Source organism: Falco peregrinus, chromosome 7 (assembly GCF_023634155.1).
Source record: "Falco peregrinus isolate bFalPer1 chromosome 7, bFalPer1.pri, whole genome shotgun sequence".
In the NCBI taxonomy this organism is placed as follows: domain Eukaryota; kingdom Metazoa; phylum Chordata; class Aves; order Falconiformes; family Falconidae; genus Falco; species Falco peregrinus.
Window position 1 is genome coordinate 19,019,116 of NC_073727.1, and position 18,189 is coordinate 19,037,304.

General features: G+C 53.2%; 1 protein-coding gene across 9 annotated transcripts in view; it reads right to left on the minus strand.

Moving 5' to 3' along the window:
• NCOA1 (nuclear receptor coactivator 1) overlaps positions 1 to 18,189 on the minus strand; it is a 179,430-nt gene that overhangs the window by 11,185 nt on the left and 150,056 nt on the right. For 7 of the 9 annotated variants that reach the window (XM_055809472.1, XM_055809469.1, XM_055809476.1 and 4 more), the window contains 7 exons: positions 17,560 to 17,655; positions 16,559 to 16,699; positions 15,544 to 15,691; positions 13,486 to 14,830; positions 8,433 to 8,637; positions 5,399 to 5,584; positions 2,997 to 3,123 (listed from right to left, as the gene is read on the minus strand). In XM_055809472.1, coding sequence (XP_055665447.1) covers positions 2,997 to 3,123; positions 5,399 to 5,584; positions 8,433 to 8,637; positions 13,486 to 14,830; positions 15,544 to 15,691; positions 16,559 to 16,699; positions 17,560 to 17,655 — 2,248 coding nt within the window. The remainder of the gene's footprint in view (positions 1 to 2,996; positions 3,124 to 5,398; positions 5,585 to 8,432; positions 8,638 to 13,485; positions 14,831 to 15,543; positions 15,692 to 16,558; positions 16,700 to 17,559; positions 17,656 to 18,189) is intronic. The other 2 variants (XM_055809473.1, XM_055809474.1) reach the window with 1 other exon arrangement.

An 18,189-nucleotide genomic window follows, 5' to 3' on the forward strand; every position in this document is an offset into this window, starting at 1 on the left:
CCTGCCATGGCCTTCAAGCACTGCTCCAAAAGGCTGCAGGTCTCTGGCCCTGCACAGATGTCCTAGAAACCTCAGGCATCTCAGATGGCACTGGGTGCCAGCGCTGAGGCAACTGAATTGGGCCCTGGGTGGCATGTTTGACCTTGGGGGATTAGAGGAACGCGTGTGAGAACAGCGACTTGGACTTGCTTCGAGGAGCCTTGGACCTGGCCCAAGGTGTCCCTCTTCTGCAGAAGAAACAAGAACACTTATGCTTGGGGACATGAGAGAGGAGATGTAGTTGTCCCACTTTATTAAAAGGCAAAGGCACAGGAGGATTTGGGGCACAGGAGAATTTAAAAAGGAAGCTCCTGTTTCCCAGGACACCCGGCGCTGGGAGATCTGGGCAGCACCAGCTCCTTAAACAAGGCCAGGACCTCAGCCCTCCTCCAGTGAACCTCTCAGCTGGGAAGCCTTTACAACGCCCAAAGCAAAAGCTCTGCTCGTTTGGTCTTTGCTAATTATTTCTTGGTCTGGTAATATCTGCAGTCCAAAGATTCTGTCTCCTTGCTCCGATCGCAGTCTCCATCAGGTGGACAGGCAGCTGCTGGGACCATGGGCATCTCCCAGGACAAGTGTGTCCTCCCCAGCTGGAGCACATCTGCAGGTCTTGAGGACTAAATTCCAGAGGCTTTTCACCAGCAGAATCTCTTCTCTCAGCTGCAGAGGAAGCAGAGTTTTGCAGCTGATCACTGTGCTGCTAGATGGAAATGTTTCGATTCCAGCAAGGTGCTACCAAGGCAGGTCTCACCCATGATGACACCTGCTCCATCAGACCTACAGTTACTGAAGGCACGAGAGAGAGCTGAGCTGGGAACCAGCCTCTTCCAGCATGGCCTCTGCCGACCACCTCTGGCAGGACCCCCCGTGCCCAGAGACCCTAATTCAGGAAGAACAGAGGCTCACCAGGATGAACATCCCTCTACCTCTCATCCTGCTGTCATCTCATCGCTCTGGTCCATGTGTTGGCTCTACTGGTGGCTCCACCATGTGGGAAGCCCAGTCTTGCTGCCGAGAGCCAAAGGAGCCATGAGAAGTCCCAGCACGCAGCCTGCTTTTCCTTTGACTTCTCCCTCGCTCAATGCTGAGAAAATCAAATACTACCTTGTAAAACCCTAACCAGGTTGCAATTTTAAAGTCTGGTTGAAACCATCACTCTCCAAAGGCAGGGACACGTGAGACTCGTTACCTCCGCATCTCACCAAGCTTCGGCCAAACGTCACTGCTCCACCGATCTGCCCTCGTCTCCTGGCGCAGGGCTCTGCCCTGAAAACCACCTGAGGTATTTTTCTCCCCCGACGACTCACACGGATGCTGCTGCCAAACACTTCCCTCCTTGATACCTGCACAGGTCCGAAGCCTTCCATGGCAGCCTGGGTCCTCACTCCACAATCCTGCTGCAAAGGGTGAGCCAGAAGAAAATACAGCTCCCTCCCTCCCAGCTGTGCTGGCTGGGGAGACAAGAATGTCTCCAGCCAGCCAGACTGACTCAGTGCTTGGAGCACAGGGCTGCTGAGTAAGGTAAGGTCATTTTTACCCCATAAGCAGTATTTTAAGGAACAGTCATAGCTTAAAACACAGATTGCTTTTTCCAGCAGCTCTGCCCTTTGCCAGGTGTGCCCCACGGATCTTATTCCAACAAAATAATGACACCAGCAAGGCTTAAAAGGGAAGTTACTTCCTTATGGCAAGGGCTCAGGCTGATGTAAATGCTCAGTTAAACGGGGATTTGTTTTATCTCCCAGCTCTTTCAAGCAACAAGAGGCAAAGTATTTCCCGCAGAAGTCCAAGATCCAGTTGCAGCAGTTGGAGACCACTCAGGCAACTCTCTCCTTGCAAGAAAGCTTTGAGAAATTAATCCAAATACAGTCCTGAGAAAAAGATGTTTGGCTACTGTCTTGCTCAAATACAATTCTTATGTGTGTCTTCTTCACGACTGGAAAAGAGAGGTTGTGCTCATCTACTGAAGACCTTAATGAGCAGAGGAAATTCTGCCTCTCTGCAAAGCTGGGCTGGGCTTTGGCAAGAGGATCCATGCGCAGCTCATCAGTGCTGGCTCTTAAACCGGGTACCTGAAGCCTCCCTGGGCCAGGGGGAGGATTCACCTCCCATCCGCATCAAATCCATGAGCACTGCTGCCAGCGCCGCTGCCTCAGCGAAGACTTTGGGGTGCCCTTTGCCTGGCAGGGCACTGACTGCTGAGCTCCATCAGCAGGGCTTGCCACCCTTCTGACCTCCCGTTCCAAAATACCTGACCTACAGTCTCCTCCAACGTGTTTGTAACCAAGGAATGACGTTGTACTTTGGGCAGGTGATGACCCCTTGGCTGCTCCATGGGGCCTCGGCCCATGCAAGATGGTGAGAGGACTGGAGGGGGTTATTTGGCCTCGGAGGAGCTGTAACAATTTGAGCTGAAGCCAAGCGTACGGGGGACTGCAAAGAGCTGCAATCACATGGAAACACAAAACTGTGCCGTGGTTCTCCAGATCCTACCACTGCCCCTGGCGAGAAGGGATGCTAGAGAACACCGACCCAAATATTGGCACTGGCAAGGGACCAGTGGGGACTTGCAGCATCCTACGGATACAGGGCATTATTCAGATGATGCAGCTTCAGCTACGGATACACCGCGTTATTCAGGTCCAGACATAGCCTGGACACCTACCCCTCAACACACCTTTCCTTATCCTACCCACACGCTTGTCCCTAGAGAGATAACAGATGTCACCTCTTGCATCGTAGCAACCTACACAACCCAGGTCCCAGCACTTCTTTGGTACCAGCAGCAACCACCACCGCCTTACGGCAATGGGCAGCTGCGCTTGTCCCAGCACCTGTCGTCTTTCCAGGCAGGCAAGGAAGCAAGCACACATCTCCTTGAGCCAGGCAACTATTGCCAGAACGTCCCAATGTTCTCCTGGGAGAGGCTGGGAAGCCGCCAGCCCTGTGGTACTTACTCTTCGGGTTTATTCAGCGCACCGCGATTCATGGCTGCCATGCTGTTATCCGTCCAGGGGATCTGCTCCCCCATTCCTGGCTGTCCAAACTGGTGATCCGGCACCCCCATCTCCAGCTCAGGCATTCCTGGGGGGAAAAGCAGGATGTGGGGAGGAAAGGTTAGTGTGTGGACATGACTCGGGTGCTCCCATGGGGAACGGGCAAGCTCAGAGCAACAGGATGCCAACGGTGTCCAAAAACATCCCTAAAAGCGATGCTAAGGATTCACCAGTTCTAGCTCTTTTCAACCTAACGTTCCAGATACCAGGTTTGGTTTCCTAACCAGTAATCATAAGCATCAAGTTCTGGGTGAAAATCTAGGCAGATACTGCACACACAGCAGATGTACATGACCCTGTGTACTCACTATGTGCAAATGCTATTAAAAAGTTTCCCTTTTCAGCACATTTCTACCAAGAGTTTCATAATTTAGTCAAGTTAGAGGGTTTCTTCTTGAAGGCAAATTGTTACTACCAAAGATTTTAGCTTAAAAAATAGTCCACACCCATTAGCAACTTCTGCCTCTGTTTTGGAGAAAAGTTAATTTGCACAGGGAAAAAAGCCAACACAATTAAATTTAGTTGTAGCAGAACTTGGAGCCCAAGCCCAGGACAGAGAGATTTATGAGGCTGGAGACTTTACGTCATCCCATTTGAAACAGGAATTGGGACTGAAGATCAAACAGCATCGCAGCTGACCCAGCCCGTGGAGATCCAGGCAGATGGAAACTGGAGGGGTAAGTGCATTTCTGGCTGGGGTGGCATCTCTGCCACATCAGGAGGTGCTATCAGGGGTGGCTCCCATGCCAAAACCCCGGGGTTTCTAAGGCAAGTGCTGATGAAGGTGGATGCTAAAGATGAAAGTCTCTCTTAACAAACTCAGCTGTGCTGATCATTTTCCCAACAAAATATATTACTCGCTTGCAAATAGCTGTGGTTACCCAGTGCACGGTCTTTGCTATTGTCACAAGGAGCCACCAGCTTCACGTGCCACCCAGACCGTAGGGTTTTTTTTTCAAAAAACAAAAGGAAATAAGAGCCTGATGGGGAGGGAGGGGAGGAAGGTCCAGCTGAGGGATGCTCAGTATCCCAGTGCATGCACTGGTGCGGCGGCTCCTGCCAAGTGCTCCTCTATTTCTCAAAATTTCTTAAAAAAAGCCTCAAGGCTGCTTGGCAACAGGCAGATCCTGGTAGTGCCAGCCGGGGCGGCTCATGGCACAGTCACGGTACAGCCCGTCCCCAATACTTCCTTGACTTGCTCAAGAACGGTCCCCAGGCTCATTGATGTGGCAGACTGCAGATGCTCCGAAGCACAGCATTATTTACTGGGGTGTGGGTGACCCCCATCGAGGCAGCCAGACCACGGGTACCAGGGCAGTATATACCAATATGACAGAGCTACAGCTGCTGTGATGACGTGTGGTGCGGGGCTGATTTCTGCCTCACCTCCCGGGGGGGATGCGGGGGAGGATGAAAGCTATCATGCGATGCTCTCCTCCTCAAGAGAAGCTGCCCAAACCAAGACCTTCACGTGATCCAGAGGGACCAGCCGTGCGCAGGGCTACCCAGAGTTACAATGGGAACTGGCCGCATGCCTCCCACATCCATGGGCTGGTGGGGAGCACGGTGGTCCCACCCCGCCAGCAAGGGCAGAGCTGTGTTCTGACGTGGACAGCATGTGAGAGGCAGGGATGATGCTCTTCTGGAGCCTGGCCACCATCAGAGGGGACAGCAGGTGAATCCAGCAGCTCTTCTAGTCCCATGCTACCATCATGAGGAGGTGAGATCTGAGTTATTTGCTTTCTGCACCTGCTGTCAAGCCGCTGCACAGTGCATGATGGCAAGCAAGGTCCCTCCTCCAGATCATGTTCAGCATTGCCTGGCACATCAAGGGAAGCAGAAGAGGGCAGAGAAGCAGCATCCACAACCCCCCAGAGCCCAGGCTGCCGAAACGGCTCACGACGAGGTCTGTGGTGTTTCGCTGCCAGTGATTTCAGCAGCACAGAGGTGAGACTGTTGCTTCTGCCACTCCTCTCCCAACACACCATCCATGCTCCGGATCTCATGGAAATTAAACTTCACCCAGTGCCAGGGGAAGCTGAGCCACCATCACCCCCCGGGTGAGGGGATGCAGCTTCCTCCACCTGCCTCCCCAGGAACCGAGATGGACAGAAAGGTCTTTTACCTGAAACTATACTGACGGGAAAAGACAGAAAAGAATAAGCACAGCTTGTGAAAGCTGCTGGCGAACAGCACCTCTCCAGCTCCACCTGCAATGCCTCTTCTCCCATGGGACTCCCTGGAAAGCCTTAGCGTAACCTGGAGAAGGTGGAGAGCAGAGGATAGCCTGCAGCTGTACGTACCTGTGTCGGCTGGGAAGGGGTTTGGTGCGGTCACCGTGCCCCTGCCCTGCTGGGCTGGCCCACGGGTGTGCGGGCTGCTGCCGTTGCTCGCAGGGCACGGGACTGGCCTCAGCTGGGCTGGCTCCAGGGGGTCACAGAACTCAAATGGGGTGCGACCAGCCTGCACGCCCTGCCCGCTGCTCATCGCTAGAGAGTCATCAAATCACGGGGAAAAAAAGAAAGAAAGGAAAAAAAAAAAAAAAAGAAAGAAAAAAAGCACATCAGCTCTCTTCCCAAGACTCACTGCAAGATCACCGGCACTCCGCAAAATCCTTGCCCTGCCCAGGAGGGAGCTGGTGTTGCTAAGTTTGGAGGGTGAGAAGGGGGTCGTGGTGGGATGTCACCTTGCCTAAACCTGAAGGCTCGGTCCCATGTGTGGCTTGGTCACCTGCAGCCACCCTGGGGGAGCCACCCTGGGCCAGCAGCTCCTGGGAAGCACCGTAGCTCCTGCATGCGGTGTCATGGTGTGTGAAGGTATGAGGATCTAGGAGCCAGGCTGGCACCCAAAACCTAGTAGCTGGAGCTTAAAATAACCAGCTGGGCATAAAAATTATAAATAATCAGCTGGATGTAAGAAAGGCAGGGGGGATGGGGGTTGCAACCATCTAATATACAGACAGGGTTTGAATGCTGCTAAAAGGAGGGCACCAAGACCACAGTGAATTACAGAAGCCAAAGTGCATCTCTCTCGCTCACTGTAGCCACATCAACCAGGCTCTGCTCCCCCCAGGGATGATGCTGGTGCAGGAGCTGTGCCCCCCGTACACCTGGCAGCTAGAGGGAAGCCTCAGCACCGATGCTCCCTGTGCTGGCTTCCTGCCTGTTCGGTTCTCATCTGTCACCTGCTGGCTTTAAACCAATTAAAATGATGTCATTAGGCCTTGCACTATTCTTGATTTTCATTTAGGTAAGCTTCTGCACGTTCAGCTGCAGTTTGCCATCAGGGAGCACGTCTCAAATGCTCACATTGACCTGAAATACGAATGGAAGAGGCAGACTTGCAAGCCGGTGGCCACCAGCTGTGGCTGTTGGCAACCCCTCTCCCAGCCAGCAGCACCTCTTAAGTCCTCGGGGACCTGCCAAGGGGTGCACCACTGCCACCCTGCACGAGTTAAACCTGATGTCAGCGCCTTCAGCAAGGCTCATGGTGGGTCTCCTCGGCGGTAACTGCTATTTTAGATGCTGTAACCCAGGAGGGCAGCAGTTGGCATTTCAAGCACTTGCCCTGCAGAGCCGGTGGCAAATGCGCTCACCTTCTAACTCTAACTTGGCTGCAGGATTCCCTTTCCTCTGAAGGCAGTGTGTCCCGCTCTTAATTATGCCAGAGCGTTACAAGTGTCCCTGCTACTCAAAGTATAAGCCTGGGACAAGTGGGTCCTTGGCAAGGAACTATTAGGCTTGAACGATAAGCTTAATGATGGATTCAGCATGGAGGTGATGGGTGAAACGGCCTATGGCTACAGCTACGGGGCCACCAGCTCCTTTTCACTTCCCAGACATCCCCCTGACCGAGGGGAGGCACAGCCTCCAGCCTCAACACATCCATCACTCACCACCCTTCCAGCATCATTCCCTTATCCCCTACCCCGCGCATCTTCTGTTAGCTGATACTCCCATTTATGAGACCACAAGCTCTTCCCTGCTGATTTATCGCAGGCAGGGAGACATTTCAGCCCACAGTACTTTGCTCCAGAGCCTGCTCACGGCTGGCAGAGGGGTTTTGGGGGGGTTAGAGACCTGCAAGCTGTTCTCAGTGGTGCAATGCTCCGCTGCCCTCAGACGGTCCCCCCTGACAGCCCAGCACCAATGCAGCCTCCCACGTGGGCTTCACCCCACTTCACGGCACCGTTCGGGCCACGCTCACACCACCACATTGCTTCTCCTTCTGCTGTGATGCTCCTACCCTTTTAAAGGCTTTGCTTCTGCAGCCTGAGTCCTCCAAAAATATCCCAGCCCTGCCTGCCAGAGCCACCTCATGGGCTTCTTGCTGGGCCGGAACCCAAAACATCCTCATCTCCATTTGCTGAATAAGTAACAGGATGATTATCACTCCCTGTGTAGGATGTGGACCAGCAGCTAACTGGTTTATACTGGGCTGCTCGCTCTTACTCCCTTCTGCTCTAGAAGCTGCACTTCAGCATTCAAGACTCAGTGCAATTTGCAGCAGCAGTGATACGTGGGATGTAACAGATAATTATATACATGCAAAATCCAAGTGCGGGGTGGGAAAAACCCCATGGGGCTGGGACCAGGTCTGGCACAGCACCCCAGGGATGCTGCGGTACCAAAGGGGACAAGCAGCTTGGGGCTGGCACAGGGATGTCCATCATGGCAAGCGAGTGGCATGGGCTCTGACTGAGCGCAGTGATGGCAGCAGCCACCGGGTGCACTTATTTGAGTAAGTTTATGCTGCAATTTGTAAAAGCTTGCTTTCCCTATGGCAGGTGTGGGTGCCTCTGCTACCACCCAGCCTGGGGAAGCCTCTGACCATCAGGTCCATACATGCTTTTGCTACAAAATACCCTCAATTTACAATTTGTCTGCAGGCTCCTTGAGGAAAGAAATCCTATTATTATCTTTTTCTAAGCATTCACTTTGGAGAAAAATCAGATCTTTCTTTTGTTTGGTGCCTAGAAAAAGGTCCTGATGCTGCATCTGAGTGTATTATGTCTCAAACCCCTGTCTGGAAGTGATGGCGATGCTCTGACACCTCAAACACCTCTGGTCGAGCCTGCCTGCTCCCTTGCGACCAGGCACACATCTTGGAGGGACTGTGTCCCTCACTTACATCACAGCTGTTTGCAGGGGGACCACGGGGCTCACTGCCACCAGCCTTGCACCAGACAGCAAAGCCCAGGTCCCCCAGAGCATCACCGCGGCTAGATCCAGGACGGTGGTACCCCATCCACCTGTAGCAGAGCTGGTGATGGAGGAGGCCATCCCCTCCCACGCCCTGGCAGGGACCCGGGTTGAGGGGTGAATGCTGGACACGTACGGTGAGTGGATGGACACGTACGGTTGAGTCCCGTGGGGGCTCTGGCAGTGGCGCTGGGCTGCAGGGGAGCTGCCAGCATCTCTGGTTTGACAGCAACGCTGGCCACACCGCTCTCACTTCTCTCTGGTCCACACAAGCCGGGCAGCTGAGCCGCCTTCTCCAGCGAGGGCAGGAGCTGGTCCAGCTGCTCCAGTTCAGCAGCAAACTAATGAAGGAGAGAAAAAAACCACAGGTGGGTGATTCAGCCCAAAACCAGCATCAGTGAGCCCGAGCGCTGTTTTCATACGCACACAGCCCTCCAGCACTGCTCCCCCCATCCCTTTGCTTGCTGAAACACCAAGCATCCTGCACGGATAGAGAACGAGCCCCACACCCCTCTGCCTGGCTAGATGCAGACCTTGCGGGGACAAGGACTGTCCCCCCGCCACACATGGGTCCCCACCCTGGAGCGCAGTCCTTGGTGGCAGCTTTGAGATGCTCGCATGCCGCAATTAGCATAATTATTAACGGTATATATAACCTCCAGCTATTTAAAACAGGAGATAATTTGCTTTCTTAATATACATATGCTTATGCTGAAATTATAATAATAAAAAATGGTCTTTTCTAAGAAACAGAAGTGACTTTTTGGAACAAGCGTCCAAAACCAATGTGGGCCTTGGGCATGTAATTACCCTCAATGGGGCAGTAAAATATCATTCAGGTTTTCCTGCCTTCATCACGGCTAAGAGTAGAAGAATATATGTTTAGCCCGGGGACTCAAATAAATGGGAAAGTTACTGGAAAAGGGACTTGCACCAGTGGCTGTAATAGCGGCACTGTAAAGCAGCAGGTTGGGATTAAAGGGGCTGAGATAAATGAGCTTTGGCTAAAAAGAAAAATATCTCAAGGGAAGCTAAATGCTTTAAAATCTAAGGACGCACACTGCTTCCAGAAGTGCCGCCCCTCGGCGCTAGGGAAAGCCTGGCCATTAACATGGCGTAATTAACAGACAACTTGATAGCCCTAGGGAAAATCTTTGCATTTGATGGAGGGAATGATGCTGCGGTCTGGAGAAGATGGGAGAAACCTGGCAGGAACTGGGATCCTGGCTTTGACAAGAGGCTCTGCCATCAAGCTGAGATGCGAGGCTGCAGCCAACAGCCCCTGCCTGTGATAAATAGCTGGGAGGCTGCTGGCTTTGGGCACCCCTGGGGTGCCTCTGCACCTCCCCGGCTGGCACAGTGGTGTTAAAGACCTCTCACCAAGATGACAGCTTTGTCCATTGCCAGAAGAAGTCATAGGAAGTTTCTCCCTAAATCCTAGCTGGAAATATTTCGTAGCCCAGACAAAATCCTCCAACAGGTGACAATCCCAGTTGCCGCTGCACCTGCTTCCAGTTTCACCTCCATGATGCACAGGTTGGTGTATCACAAGGACAAAACCCTGCGGGAAGCTCCACCTTGGGATGGACCCTCCACCAGTGGTGGCTTCATTGAAACCCCAAGCCCAGTCCAGCACCTGAGAGACCCGTCGCCATGGCAGAATCTCCCTCTTGACCTTCATGGCTCTTTTTTCCCCTTTCCTACAGCCTCATGGTAGCACCTGGGTAGATGAGTTGGTATTTTAAATATACACGACAGGGCACATACTTGTTTTTCCTTTACAGTGGCATCTGGTGAATTAAATGATGTTTAGACAATGCTGATGATGAAAAGTGCACTGCCACCAGCAGCCACCAATATTACAATTTACAATGGACTAACCACTCTTTTTCATTTCCCCTGTATCCTTCCCATCAAATCCTAACCCCAGAAACCTGAGAAGTAGAATATCCTCCTAAAGCCAGGCTCACAGAGAGAATTAAACACAGCAAATTCAGCTCCTGCAGCAGACATTTGCACATCTCAACTCTTCCAGATAATGTAATTTCTCGACCAAGCAGAACTTCTTTAAAGCTCAAGTTTGCAAAGCAAAGAGAAGTGAAGCAAGTGGGAGACATCCACGATATAGCAGAACTCCATCTCCTCCTACAGGCAGGTCATTCTGGAGGCAGAAGGAGAAGAAGGGCACAGGAGCAGCTGTGGGCATCCAACATGGATGTTAAGCAGGGATAAAATGGGCGCTGTAAAATTCTTGCGTTGCCTGTTGGGTATGTGAAGAGGTTCGAGGATGGAGAGGTGGGAATGAAGGACACGTGGTGGGAGCAAGGTGCTTGTCAATTGTTTTCTGGAGCACCTGAACTTGCACCTGGAATCTGTGCCCACTTTGAGTGTTTTATTTCTCCTCCTTGTCTAGAAAACACACAGTGCCGGAGGGCTGGAGCAGCTCAGGCCATCCAGTCTTGCTTGGAGAAGGCTCAGACCTCCACGACCTGCCTCCGTCCACAAATGTGTGAGAAAACCCATGGCACAAGGGACGGTGGCTCAGGGTGGCTGAATACTTCTGAACGACTGCTTCTTCCCCCAACCTGCAGCTCCCGGCAGGTGCCAAACCCAGAGCCAACCAAAAGGCAAACCAAGGGACAGCATCCCACTTCTGCCCTTTGACCCTGGCCCAGCCAGCTCACAGGATGCCTCACGCATGGAATCAGCTCGGCAAGGAGGACTGAGCTGCTCCCAGGTGCACCCACCCAGTAAACAAGCGACATATTTCACTAGATCAGGTGGCTCAAAGCCCCGTCCAACCTAACCTTGAAGATTTGCAGTCATGGGGCATCCATGACTTCTCTTTGGACTCCACCGTCCACTCATGGTGGAGCACTTCCAGGCTCAGAGAGTGCTGCCTGCTCCCCAGCATCATGCTCGAGGGCATCCTCATGCAGGATGTAAGACAATCTGACCTGAAGAAACGTTTCCTTTTCACCTAACTGAGGTTCAGCTCATGCCTTGAAGCACAAGGGTGAAAAGCCCTTCCAAAACCTTGCTTAATCTTTTTCTTCCATTTTTTTTTTAACTCTTGTAATTCCTGTTTGCTCTTTCCCAAGACTTACCCAAATATTTTTTGTTCTTACCCCATGAACAGGAGCTCTGAGCAAACCCAAGGTGCTTCCATAGCATAAATCTGCAAAGGAAATAATTCCTTCAAGGCTGAAGGCAAGCTGCAGAGCCTGCCCCACAACTCATATTGCTCCTAATTGACATTTTGATTCTTAAAATAATCACACATGAAACCAAAAATCTAGCAAGTGCTAGATTTTATTTGAAATGGCAGCTCCTCCTCCCCATGCCGCACCAAAGCAGTCTGTAACAGAAAACGCGTGGAAATGAAACTCCCGTCCTTAGCTGCTGAGCAGTGAAGGGCTGTTCACTCCTCAGAAAATGCATTTTAAGACTCCGAAAACTCTCTCCAGCCTCTTTTATTAACTCTTTGGAAGCACTCAGTACGGTCCAATGTATAATCCTAACGCTCCCCAGCTGCCCGGGGAGGGATACTTGGAACTGAAAAGCCACGAAGGAGCCTAAAAAATGCTCAGCAGCTTCCAAGAGCACAGGAGAGAGGCATATAAACAATCCAGGCTGAAGCCATCCAAGCTCTGCGCGCCTGTTTGCGAGTAGAGCACCATTAGCTAGCACAGCCTTATTTAATTAATAGGGGCTTTCCGCCCCCTCCGAAGGATAGAGTACCTGGAACCATCACTGACGGTCAGCAACGAGCCCGCCTGCATCCCCGGCTGGTGAGTGGCTCCTGCATGCAGACGTCTGGGAGACCAGGTGAGCAAAGCTCTTCCTGTGCCCCCGCGTTTGACCGCGTTTCGGCTACAAGTGCCCGTCCTGAACGTGCTGCCAGCTCCATGAAAGCAGGCTGGGAGAGCCCGTGCAGCTCCTGGGAGGGTGCTGTGCCTCCTGCAGGAGTGCTGCGGTGGGGACCCGGCTCACCGGTGGGTACTGGTGGGTACCAGGTTCACCGCCCAACCTGCCATCGCCCACGTGCCTCCCGCAACGAGCACGCCTTGCCCTGGGTCTTCCTCATCCAGAGGCTCGTTAACCTCGATGGGATCTCAGACGGGAGGTGGGGGGGGAGATGCACCATCCAGCAAGCAGATGACACCAGGAAAGTACATTACCGAGAGAGATAAGGAGTTTGATTCCCACTTGCCTATAGGATAACCCACCGCGACTCCCAAGACAACTGAGCCCTTAACCTTATTAAGAGACTTATTGTGCATTTGCCATTCCCGGCCCTCTGAGCGCCGTTATTCACCCCGTATCTCCGAAAGGCAGGCGCCTTACTTGCCGCAGCCGGTAAGCTGCCATCAGCCCCGCTCTTCATGTCAGCCGCTCTCTTCTCTTTGCTTAAAAAGGATTAAGCAGTCCTATCCATGTTACCATCTCCCCTGGCTTTCAAAAATAAGAAATCTCTTCTATTCATAGCTGCGTGTAATGAATATTTATACACCCAAATCTCTATTGCAGAGATCTGTCGCTGGATTATTCAATTTAATAATACTTTTGGGATAACTAAAAGGCCTGTATAATTGCTAATCTCAGCCAACAAGAGGGCGATGGATTGCAAATTCCCTGGGACACGAGCCCTGAATGCGCCCAGAGATGTGAGAATTAAGACTCTTTTTGCATGGCAACATGCACCATAGCCTTCTCCTCACTCAAGCCCACCAGCTGCAGCGACGTCCTGCGTTTCTTCCTCATTTTTACACACCTCGCTAAAAGTTTCTCTCTTTCCTTCCTACCATTGCCTTGAAGATCTGAGCAGACAGAACACGAAGCACCTGGACAAAAGCGGACAGCACCAGGGCTGGAGATGGCGACACCAGCAGTGGAGGAGGTGGCACCAGCACTGCAGAAGGTGGCACCAGCAGTGGAGGAGGTGGCACCAGCACTGCGGAAGGTGGCACCAGCAGTGGAGGAGGTGGCACCAGCACTGCGGAAGGTGGCATCAGTGCTGGAGAAGGTGGAGAAGAAGGCACAGAAGGTTGCAGCAGTTCTCTCCACACTTGTCCCAGCTCCACTGGCTTGCTGTGGAGGGAGCACGCCAGCAGGTTTGGGCTAAGTGCCCCCAGCACACAACTTGTCAAGAGCATCCCACCTTTGTGGATGCACATGGGTCAACTCACCTGGCCCTGCGTCTCCAGCTTGACCTCCTCCGCTGCAGGAGGTTTGGCGAGCGGCACCGGGGCTGTGTTACAAGGCTCCATCTGCTCCGTCTTCTCCACCTTCACCTTCACATCATCCAGGCTCAGCGCCGGGGCTGCAGCAAGCTCCTTCTCGTCTTTGTCCAGCAGATAGCGCAGGAGCTGGTGATCCTTGACATCTTTTTTCTTCAGCGCGTCCGGCTCCAGTTTGATGTCCGGGGTGCCCGGCAGCTGGCTCTGAGCCGTGGGGGTGGTGGCAGGGTTCGGCGCCGTCTCCTTCTTCTCGTGCTCCATGGCCAGGGTGGTGATATCCGAAGGGCTGCCCTCCTGAAGGAGTCTATGCAAGATCTTGTGCCGCTCTGTCAGTGAGCTATGGGAGGAAGGGCAGGTGCTGCTGGGAGGGTTGCCGGAGGCCAAGGTGCCGGCGGTGCCCGCGCAGGCTAATGAATCTTTGCAGCTCGTGTCCGCATCAGCGTGCCGAAGCTGCTGCTCCGCTGTGGTGGCCAGGAGCTGGACCAGCTTGTGGCTGGTGGCTTGGGAGCACTTGCTGTCCCCCTCTGAGAGCCTGTCGCTGGCGTGCAGCATGCCCGAGTCCAGCGGTTTTCCATCCCCCGAACCGCCATCCGACTGGATCATCTCGCTCAGGATGGAGGCGATCTCTTTGTTGTCCTTCGACTCTGCTTTCATGGGCTGCATGGCGAGGCGGCCGGGCGAGCTCTGGGAGCTGAGCTGTCTCAGCACGGGGGGTGGCGTGGAATAGCCCACCGGTGTGCTGGGCCCTTCGGTCAGCCCCTGCATAGAGTTTATGGGGGCGCTGGGAAAGGGTCTGGTGCCACCGGTGCCACAGCCGCCCCCACTGCCACTGTTGGCCATGCCCACGGGGGAGTGCATGGTGGGCATGGTGGGTGAGAAGGGATTGCTGGGCACCCTGGGTCTGGGCACCAGCCCTGGGCTGACCCGATGCCTTGGAGACATGAACTGTGGTGGGGTGATCCCCGGACTATTCATGGGGGAGCTACTGAGGTTCAAAGTGTGGTTACTGTTCTGGGGACCAGCTTGTCCCTGGCTTAAGGCAACATTGGCTCCTATCTGGTTTCCAGGTGAACATCCAAAGCTGGTTTGGCTGGTGCTGGAGTTGCTGTTGTGGAGGCCGGCGCCTGGCTGCTGGTTCACGTTGGTGGCCAACATGCTGCCGTTGGAGGGAGGGATGGAGGGCGGCAGGGCCATGCCTTGCCCTGGGGAGATGCTGGGGTTCAGTGAGGGGCTGACCCGGGGAAGGGACATTGCGGAGTTAGTGTTCTCCTGGGGTGAGAGCATGCCATGATCCCTGTGGGAGATGAAAAGGAAAGGAAAAGTCACCAGAGGCTTTGCCTAAATCTTTAGTGTCACCCAGGCAGCTCCTGCCCCCCCATCCATGCTCCAGAGCTTGGAAGCCTGGAGAGCAGCAGCTTGCAAGCTCTGGTGGTCTCAGCCTTCCTTGCTCCACCAGTGCTTCTGGATCTGTTTTAGTAGCACAGATAGAGCGCAGCAGCTTCAGCAACTCCCCAGAAATGTGACGCTGCTCAGGATTGCAGCTGCTTACTGGCTAAACCCCAAAGGCATCACCTTCTCTGGGTCTTATGTTCCTACACGGCTGGAGGAGGACCAGGCTCCAAATTCCTCACCGCCCCAACCCCCTCATGTTTCCCCAGAATGGCCCAGGTCCACAGCCTCACCTCTCCCTGTCCTGCCAGTCTGTCAGAGCCTCTCCCTCCCCAAGTATTTTAAGTTCTCCAGGGCAAGGCAGAAACGTGAAGCACGTCTATAAACCTCCACCTGAACTCCCCGGGCCATCACTTTGCAAAACAAGAATAATCAAGAGCAACAGAGCTGCCATCATGCTGGTTTTCAGCCTCAGATTCTCCACGGGGATCACATCTCCGAACTAGCACCACAAAACACCAGTGGATCCTCTTTCCACCGCAGGGAACGGGCACTTTGATTCCTGGATTGCCCTCGCAGGCGCTGGCACAGCTCGGTAGCGGCGGGATGGGGACATACCTGTCGATGACGTGGATGCCCATGATGAAGGGCTGCATCTCTGGGCTGGAGGGGTAGCAGAGCTTACACTTGGTGTGGGCACTAAGCACCGTCCCGTCGCTCAGGGTGAATCGGTACGAGGGGCTGAAGGCCGTGCCACGTGTCATCACTGAAGGAGACAACCAGAAACACATCAGCCCCCTTTGAAACACAAGTCAGAACCTGCGCCACCTTATAAGCACCAGCGGGAGGATGGAGGGAGCTGAAGAGAAGGAGAACCTGCCTGGGACAACCACCTTCCCAGCAAACAAAACCACACACTGCATGTTGGCTAACCCCATAGACCCAGAAAATAAGAGGGGTACACGTAACCGTGGGTGGCACAGAAATCCTCCCAGCTGCTTCTCCAGCTCCGAACCCATGTCCTGCAATGGGCAAATCTAAATCCATTTGGTGCCATCCCTGAGGGCTCACAGCTTCCGAAGGGGCAATCACTCAAGCACCAGCATACAACATACAAGCTGATGAAGCCCAGCCAGCCTGGGAAGGTGCAGCAGGACGCTGCTGCTGCAACCCTGGCAGAATCACAGCTCTCCAGAGGCTGAGCGACCTCCTGCTCCTACATTCCCGCCTTCCTCACATCCCTGTTGTAAGCATCCTCGCCAACACAGCAAAGATGCTCACAAAAGAGCCGACAGAGCAAAGATGCTCATGAATGAGCTTCCGCTGCTTCTGCTCAGACACTGAGGATGGTGTTTGCAGATAGCACAGGAAAAAAATTAAGATAATCCTATTTAGCTCCTATTTGCCTCAATTCTGTATTTCTTGAAAGGTGAGAGGGAATGTCATGGCTGGAGGAGCTCCTCCAGTGTTACTCAGCCCTCTCCTCTCTCTCTTTGGCACATTGTGATTATTGTTGCAGCATTTGTTTTTCTGAAAAGCACCTATCCAGCAAGGAGAACCATGTCTCAGCTTCTCTTTGCAACTCCCGCTGCTCAGCAGGAGACTGCACCAGCTGGGAAGAGGAGTCCATTACCTTCTTGAAAGAGCTGCTTGGCATAAGATGGCTCTCTGCCCTGCGGCTGGAAGAAAGCGTAGATGCATTTCCGCACCAAATCCTCCCAGCCCGTCCTGCCAGCAGCTCTCAGGGAACTGGTGTCAATGGAGATGATTTTACCTGGGCAGAGAGAGAGAGAAGCCACGTTACTCAAGCACAGCATGAGAAGTCCCTCAGCACAAACAGGTCCATCAAGGTGGAAAATGAAGCCGTGTCCTGTTTGGCGTCAGGCAGCAGTGGCAGAAGCACACAAGGACATCCTCCAAAAGGAGGTGGAAGTTCAAGGAGTTTGCTCTGGAACATGTATCCATCTCTACATACACTTTGGCCAGCTGAAGCAGCCACGAAACCAAACAAAAGGCATTTCCATGCAATAGGATCCTTGCCCTCCGGAGCTGGGGTAGCCAGGCTGGACATGGCCTCACCCGGCAGGACACCCTGCCAGCAACCCTGCCCACACCCAGGGAGTCTACACCACGCAGGACCTGCTGCCTGCCTTCTCCCTCGATACGAAACACCAGGCAGCTTTGCTGACTGTCTTACAGCTATGGGCAGGGAGCAGAGAAAACATTCATAAAGGATTTTCAGGCTGCAGGGAAGTCCAGGATTATGATGAACTACCAGAAAGAAGGTCACCAGAATGACTAGAAAGCAATATTTGGCTGAGAACAAACCCTAGTATGAAAGGTGATGATTGTTTCACTCGCATCAATCAGCTCAACGGTCCCTGAATCCAAGGGAGCGGAGAGGAGCTGTGTGCGGGGCACGGGTCTGGTGTATTGGCTCAGGTGAGATGTAAACTCAGCTGAGGTGCCTCCACCCGAGGCGTCACCCACATTGGTCCTAGCAGTCAGCATGCAGTTTGAAAAGGACAGGCTGCTGCTCCTGCTATGGGGTCCCATACCGCCCCGCTGGCCTCTTCCCCCAAGGGACAACAGCTCCTCCGGAGCCAGGACGCCCTGGCATCGTTGGGATGTTACCTGTGGTGTCTTGCTTGGTCACGAAGGATTCGGAAGGGGTGACGGCTGCTGGTCGAGGTAATCGCCTTGCAATGCATATTAGACATGACTGGAAATCTGCCCAAGTGGGAAAAGGAGAAGGAACCGACAACATGAAAATCAGTGTTACAACCACCACTTGCAATATTGAATTTCAATTAAAATTACCACTGCTGGGCTTGATTGCCACGTCCTGTCCTGGAAGTGTTTACCTTGAGCAATCCTCCAGCCCTTCAAAGCAAACAGGCTCTGTCTAAACTATAAAATTTGCTGGAAAAGAGGTTTCCAGCGCTTGGAGAAATTAATTGTAAAGGCTCCTTGGATCTGGCAGTATCATACAATAAAATTCAGCACTAAAAGCCAGCAACTGTCGGCTTCAGGCAAAGTATCTGGTCATAAAATACCGTAATTTATTCCTTCCAGTCATGATCTCCTGTGTAAACCGCAACGGATTAATCCAGCTAATGCACTGGAAAATAATAGCTGGGACACTGAAAGGAGAGTTAGGGCGCTTGCAGGAAAGCAACAGCCCCTGCGGTGCCAAGGGAACCCCGCCTGCCCTGAGTCCCCGCGATCCGCCTGCAGGCAGCTGATTCAGCCCACGGACACGCA